Raw genomic sequence first — 8,108 nt, forward strand, 5'->3', positions numbered from 1 at the left:
CCTCATTCAGATTTGAGGCAACAATTCTCTCAAACGCCACAAAAATATTTGCTTCCGTCGCAATTTCAAGCCGCTCTCCTGTTCTCTGCTGTGCGTACTTTTGAAGAATCAGTGCTTTGATTCATAACAATTCTCTCAAACACCACAAAAATATTTGCTTCCGTCGCAATTTCAAGCGGCTCTCGTGTTCTCTGCTGTTCGTACTTTTGAACAATCAGTGCTTTGATTCAATTCCATTCATCTAAACTCTCGGCGTTTTCTGTCGATAAATTTGCATTGGTTGTTGTTCGTGCTGGGTACGGATTGAAACCTTAGTGCCGACTGAAGCTTGTGGAAGAATCGTGAGTTCCTCAAGAGAATTAGCTGATACGACTCTGTTTGGTGTTATTTTGGTACAACTCTGTATCGATTCTGTTTGTATTTGAATATTTTTATTGTTCTTGATTTCTTTTGTACGAAGGAATTGGCTTATTGTATTCTTGACAGGGCCTCATTGTTATTATTGTTCTTGATTTCTTTTTTCCTAGGAAAAAGAATTCAATCATGGCTGTATATTTCAAGTATAAAAGTGCTAAAGATTATGATTCAATTCCGATTCTTGATCAATTTATTTCTGTTGGGAATTTGAAATTAAAAATATTTGAATCCAAGCGTTTCGGTAGGGGTAAAGATTTTGACCTTCTTATCACCAACGCTCAAACTAACGAAGATCATGTAGATCAAGACACTTTGATTCCTAAAAATACAAGTGTTTTGATTCGTCGTGTTCCTGGTTTACCTCGCTTGCCCATAGTAATCCCATGTCTTACAGAGCCAAAACTAGACCAAGCCCAAGTGTGTGAGGAGGATAATACAGTAGTAAAAGGAGAGTCAATTGCTGCTAAGAATTATCAGGATATTGATTACGATGATTTTGGGGATGATATCTATGCAATTCCAAAATTGATCCCAAATCATTCAGGCAATCCAGTGTTAAATGCCCCCACTAATAGTATAAATGATGAGGAGACTAAGATCAAGAATTTAATTGATACTCCAGACTTAGGGCGGCACCTCCATTCCTCTATCGGCTATGGCTTTGGTCGAGGTGGGATGGAATGGAAAAAGCCACCACGGGGTTATGTGTGTCATCGATGCAACGAGCCTGGCCATTTCATTCAGCACTGCCCTACGAATGGTGACCCCAATTATGACATCAAGAAAGTGAAGCCTCCAACAAAGTCCAATGACGTTGCTTCTTCAAAGGAGGTTCAAGGGTTTTCTTCCTCTTCGTCTTCTTCTAAGCGTTCCTTTAGTAATATACCACCGGAGCTACATTGCCCATTGTGTAAAGGATTAATAAAAGATGCAGTTATAGCAAGCAAATGTTGTTTTAGTAGTTTCTGCGACAAATGTATAAGGGAACATATTATCTCTAACTCTATTTGCGTATGTGGGGCTAGAAATATACTCGCTGACACCCTCTTGCCTAACATGACTCTAAGAGACACAATAAACAGAATCAACAAGTCTAATAGCAGTAGTTCAGTGCATGGGGTTAGTGCTCCTCGAGTTCAAGATATGGTGTCAGAACACAATTCCCTCCCTAAAGTACCATTCCCATCAGAGTCTGCAGCTGTGAAGGTAGAGGTATTATCTGTACCTTCTCAAAAAGGAGAGACTTCTAGGGCTTTAAAGACTGTAGAAGAGTGTCCAATAGCTGTTGGGGAGGCAGTAAAGATGAAGAAAAGGAAGAAACCAAGCATGCCTTTTGATGGTGCTGCTGTAAACAAGCGATGGATAGTTGCTCAAGACCATGTTGTTGCTGAGAATTACATGTTGACCATGAATGCTGCTGCCTATCATCCTCATTGGACAGGCATGCAATATACGAGCTATGTCCATAGTCCAATAGATATTCAGTTTGGCCATCCTGTCTTACCAAGGGCGACTCCACCTCTAGGCCAATAAAGCTCTTGGTTTAGACCCCTAAAATTCAATGCCCCTATAGCTAATCAGAGAAAACAAAGAGTGGGAGTCTCTTGCCGAAGCTGCCAAGAATTGCAAACCTAGTGTCATTCAATTCAACAATTTGTTTTTGCTTTCCTTTTGAATGTTTCTAGGCTTCTGGTCCTATATTATATTTCCACAAAAATCATGTATAACAGTCATGAATGTCTTCAATGTACTCTAGTTTGGACCTGTCTTAGCAGTCTGCGGTCCTAGCAGCATTATGCTTGCATTGTTAAATCTGTAGCTACGTTTAATCTGACAATAAATACCATTTTTATTTGGTTTGAAAAAATAATTGTTATTACTTCTTATTAATGATAAGTAAGCCATTCTCACCATTTGTTGCCAGCTTGTTACCTATCACTAATCATCAATTATCATCAGATAATTCCTACTTTATGCGGTGTTTTTGGGATTTTGTTGAGGGTAATTATAGATGAAACTGGTAGATGATTAAAACTGCAGTTACTTCCTGCTTCTTTCCTCTTATTGGCTGAAACTTAGAGCCCGTTTGGATTAGCTGATTTGAAATAGCCGATAAGCATTAGGAGCTGAAAAGCACTTTTAAGTGCTGAAATTGATTTAATAAATAAGCAGTTACGTGTTTGGGTACCAGTGCTGAAATTGATAATAAGTTGCTGCGGTATTTGATAAAAAAGTGCTGATAAGCTCTTTTTTTGTTAAAATGACTTAAATAACCTTAGAACTGCTTACACTTATAAGGGCGTAATTTCTTCAAAATTTTAGATTACAGATCGATTCAAATATAAAATATTCTATTTGTCATTGTATTTTAAATACAACTGTGCTTAGATAAGATAATTTTTATGATAAATATAATTTATTATATGATAAGCATATAATCATAAGTTATAGTAATAGTTAATAAATTGATAAAAGTTTCTCAATAAAAAATAAACCTAAATAGGACAAATTATTTGAAGAGAAACAAACATTGTCTTCATCACCACGACACTTAGAAAACAATACACCAAAAATTTGATATGTCCTTATTTATTACATACAGTTCAAAGATTAATACAAAATCACATAGATATAAGTATGCAAAGGAATTGAGAATTTGTTTATCTTAAATAGTCAATGAGAATTGCAGACTTAAGAGGGAGTGGGGGGGAGTGGGGGAGGGGATGTTTAGGTTGAATACTTGAGGCAGTGAGTATCGATGTAGGAGTTTTGTTCTAAAAAGAAATATTTTAAGGATAAAATAGTAAAAATCTTGGTCAAACTTAAAGTGCTTATAAGCTAAAAATTCATAAGTTGGGGTGACCAGCTTATGGCTTTTGGCTTATTTTTGATTTATAAGCACTTTTAACTTTACCAAACGCGTAGATAAGCCGAAAAGTGCTTATAAGCTAATTTGACCAGCTTATAAGCTTTAGCCAAACACCCTCTTAATTGAATCAACTCTTTTACAACTTTGGCTTTGTAAAGTTTCTTCTTTAAAATAGAACAAGGTTCAAGCATGAAGAGAAAGGAAAAATGAACAAAATCACTGAAATGGACACTTTATACTTAGTAGTGGGGACGGCCTTTACATCTTTTGCAACACGTGTTATCAATAATGTGCTTATCTTCTTTAATTTTCTGGCCACGGTTGCATTCCAGTGATTCCTTGATTAATCGAATGATTTGGCTTTTATGGAATTTCAAGGGCTTCTATTGCTATGAAACAGGGACAAATGTCATGGTTGTAGTTGGATTTCTGTTTACACCATATACAGTGAAAGAAGCAGGTTGGGCAAGCATGGTAGTGCTTGTTCTTTCTGCATTAGTCTGTTTTTATACTGCTGGTCTTATGTGATATTGCTTTGAAAGCAAAGAGGGAATCACGTTGTTCCCCAACATGGGAGAAGCTGCTTTTGAAAACTAAGGACGTATTTTATTATCTGTAAGTTTATAAATTCAGCGTATTACTTAATTACAGGTTAGGTCTATCGGAAATAGTCTCTCTATCTCTATAAGGTAGGAGTAAGGTCTGCTTACACACTACCCTCCCCAAACCCCATTTTTGAGAATATACTGGATTTGTTGTTGTTATTGTACTTGATTATAGGCTAGTGGATCAAGGAAATATTTGGTTGTTGCTTCAAAGACCATAAGGTCTCTTTTCTTTCATCTGATATAAATACAGCTTATTGCCTAGTGGCCAGGGGATATTTGTTTACTATGTCAAAGGCCCTGGCAGCGCCTTATTCATTTATCGTGACTAAGTGACATACAAGCCCAACAAAAAGTTTGCTACTCTCAGCAATTATAGATGAACTAATGTCCCCTTTATTTTCTGTTTAACAAAATCATTTGACAAGTCCTCAGATGTCAGAACTATAAGTATCCATCTGAGTGCATGAAGGGTTTTGGTCATTTCGGTGACTTGAGATAAGAGGAAAGGGGGGAAAGCAAAATAAACAAGTCAATGAAGTGTAAAGGATCAAGTATGTCGGAGTACAAAATGAATATAGCCAATAATCAAGTGGTGGTTTCAAAATGACTGAATGTTACCCCTATGGTTTTCTTGGTTTTGAGCAGATTATTTTGTACATGGAGCTATATGTAATAGATGCAATCCTCAGCCAGATTTGCAGGTTGTTTGGTTTTGTTTGACATTGCTCAGTTCCTTATAAGTCTTCCTTGACTTGGCAGTCCTCTTATGTAGAATTTATTATACTTGAAGGAGATAATCTCACGCTACACCCAGGAGCACACATTAACTTTGTTTTGTTCTCGATTGGATTCCATGCACTTGTTTCAATCATTAGAGTTCTTGTCATTCTTCCCACAGTTTGGTTCAAAGATTTACGATTAATCTCTTATCTTTCAGGTTTCCAAATAGTTCTGCAGCTAACAATTTTTAGTTCTTTATCAGATCATAATACTTAACTGCTCTTTTTTGCAGTTGGAGGTCTTATTTTGACAGCTTTAGTTGTTGTATATCTTCTCTTATAAGAAGTTCTATTCATTGTTTTGGATATTCTTACTTCTTGTTGAATTCCTTAACTTTTCACAAATATTCCTTGTTACTGAACCCATTAGCAAGAAGTATCAAGGAGTTGCTGCCTTCAACTTTAGCTAATAGTTACTGCTTTTTCATCGTCCTGAGGAAAAATTATGTTATGTGCATATTCTGTGACTGCTTTGGAGCGTAAAGTGATATTTTAATGCAGTGATACTAGGAGGAGAATTTTTCAAAGTAACTCTGGTTTCTTGAATGGCCTGGGGTTGGTTGAAGGTTTCAGTTTGATCTTTCTTTGCGGTCCACTGTACTGTATGTACTATGCTACAGACAAGATTCTTTTGTTGCTTACCTGTTACTGTTTCCCATATTATTTGTCCTACACATTTAGGATTCCTTAGTTCTGACATACTATGTTATGCTAGCAAATAATGAGATTTCATGTTCTTTAAGGATTGAACTGAGATATGAGAAAAAGAAGAAAAAAAATAGTTTTCATAATATTTTAGGTGAAGTTTTCATAACTTTGATAAGTTATGTATAGTCAAACATGCATATATAAAACATAGATTAATATGCTGATAATATAATAACGAAAGCACAGTATGTATAGATATTAAAATCAAACCAACACATATATATCTTCGACCCCAATATTGGGGTCTGTCTTTGAGTTGTTCCTGTGTGTATTTTGTGTATATTCTCTAGTAGCCCCTTAGTTATTTATTTGTTTGTGATCAAAGTGCTAAGAATATTTTCAATAATCCGATTATTTGAATAGCAAACCACATTAAAAAAATAAAAATAAATGATACGTACCCACTTGAATGAAACTGCGATAGACTTGCTTTTATAAATGACTAGTCTTAGGGTACGCGTGTACCTATATTAATAAATACACAAATTTTAAAAATTACATACATGTTATTGGATAATTTGTTTGAGTTATAAAATATAATTTAAGATTTTTTTTAAAATAATAAATATTATTCCTATTTAGTTAGCTTAATAAATTAATTAATTTTATTTAGATGCCTTATTGTTATTTTGTTTGGACTTATGTCCAAACTTATGAAAATTGTTGATATTTACAATTCTTTAAATATTTATCAAATAACATAAATTAAAAATTAAATCTCTTGGTCTCTTAAAACTTTGCGAAAGAAAAAATTGGCATTATACCTCTTAAGAATTTGATAGTGACAATGTAAAGCATAAAGAATGAGTAATATTGAACTAATATTTTACAAGAAAAAATTTAGTATAAAAATTGTAGCAAGACGTTTTCATTTGTTAGACTGAATGCAAGAAAGAAACAAATGATAACTCATTTATAATCTAGTTGCCTTCTACAATTTTACCTTATTGCTTAAAATTTATTTTTTCACCGATTTGAATCTTTTTTTTTACTATAATTATTTTTCTATATTTTATGATTTCTTTCACTGTTAATATTCTTCTTACAAAAATAAAATTTATGTAATTTAAGTGTTTTGACAATTTAACAAAAAAAATATATGATAAATTTGTAAAATAATTGAATCGGATTCGTTTACTAATTAATTAATTCAAAAACTTAATTATTTGTTCTCAACACTAAAAGAAATAACTTATTTTTTCTTAATTCAAAATTTGAATATTTGCTCATTCTAATTTTTAAATATTTGAGAATAATTATAATTTTTCCAATAAGAATTCGATTTACAAATAGTAAGAAAAACATATGTTTTGAATCTTTATGTTTTCAGAATTCGTTGCGTGCTTGACTCCTACATAATTTTGCTAACTCACGTTTTGCATAATAAAGAATCTTATAGGAATAGTTTAATACAGCTTTAATATTAATGGGCTTTACATAAGGAAAATTTTAACAATAAAATTTTAGTTGATTTTAAAATCCTAAAATTAGAAAAATAATTAAATGACTATTTTATCTAGTATAAAATCTATTTTTAAAAGGCAAAATTGACGAATGATATTTCGCTAAGGACTTTTATGCTGATATATAGATAAAGATTTTAATGCCCTAATGAGATGTACAATTGCTCCAACTACACCAAATAGTTATGATATTTTGGGACGGTTCTAATTAAATCTGTCAAAATGTTAATGTAACATTTCAATAAACGGAGAGAGAAGAAACCAAAATTAAAAATAACAATTTATTAAAAAACTTATTTTGCCTATTTTTTCGCTTTTGAATATCAAATTAGACGATAAGTAACAGAAATAGACTAAAAAGTATAAAACTTACGTATAATTTGGATTTGCCCAAAGATAAAATTTTATTATATTTAACTATTTAAATTCAAGCATAATTTATATTATTTATAATAAAACAAAAAGGGTAAAGACATAAATAAATATGCCTGACGGGGATTTGGCTAAAGATAGAATTTATTATATTTAACTATGTTAGTTTGATACTAAATATGATTAAATTATTTTTTATCAAAATAAAATGGCCAAAGACTTGGAAAAATATTGCCTAACGTGCGGTTCTTAACATGGTTAAGAAGAAAAACTTGGAAACTTTGAAGGATTTAAGAAGAGTCCTAATATTTAGGATCTTGTACATAGTTAAAATAAGGAAGTATTTAATAAATACTATATTTTTAGTTGATTTCAAAGTTTAAATTTTTAGGAAAATAATTAAATGACTATTTTGTCTAGTATGAACTCTATCTTTAGAGGATAAAAAAGGCGAACGACATTTCGCTAAGGGCCTTCGTGCTTTTAATATAGTATAGATATAGAAATACAGATAGATAAGTATGTAGACCTTGATTTTCACAATATTTATGCCTTAATTACAACCATAACTTTTTAATCAAATATAAGTCATATATTCATCAAATTGCAAAATCGACGAGCCAAGTAAATGTTTATGAAACTTTCCTTTCATCAGTATAATTTAGGAGTTATTACTCCAACTGACAGTGCCGTGTTGGTGCTGAAAAACAACACGATATGGAGTTCCTTAGTGTTGTACAAAGTCTTTTGGTTACCTATTATTTCTAAAAAATTGTATTTGTTTAGCATTGAAATTATTTATTTTGTTTTAAAAAAAGACAAATTAATTCTCCAATTAAAGTGATGATAAGTCTATTTCCCTAAAGTGATAATAAGTCTTGAAAATCATACT

The 8,108-nt window shown here is 32.3% G+C and overlaps 1 protein-coding gene across 1 annotated transcript; it reads left to right on the forward strand.

The window, feature by feature from the left end:
• On the forward strand, window positions 1-2,194 carry LOC138884272 (E3 ubiquitin ligase PARAQUAT TOLERANCE 3-like). Its single transcript, XM_070165358.1, has one exon. The coding sequence runs from the start codon at window positions 544-546 to the stop codon at window positions 1,948-1,950; it is 1,407 nt and encodes a 468-aa protein (XP_070021459.1). The 5' UTR covers window positions 1-543; the 3' UTR covers window positions 1,951-2,194.
• Window positions 2,195-8,108: the final 5,914 nt, after the last annotated feature.

This window comes from Nicotiana sylvestris, chromosome 12 (assembly GCF_000393655.2).
Source record: "Nicotiana sylvestris chromosome 12, ASM39365v2, whole genome shotgun sequence".
Taxonomy (NCBI): domain Eukaryota; kingdom Viridiplantae; phylum Streptophyta; class Magnoliopsida; order Solanales; family Solanaceae; genus Nicotiana; species Nicotiana sylvestris.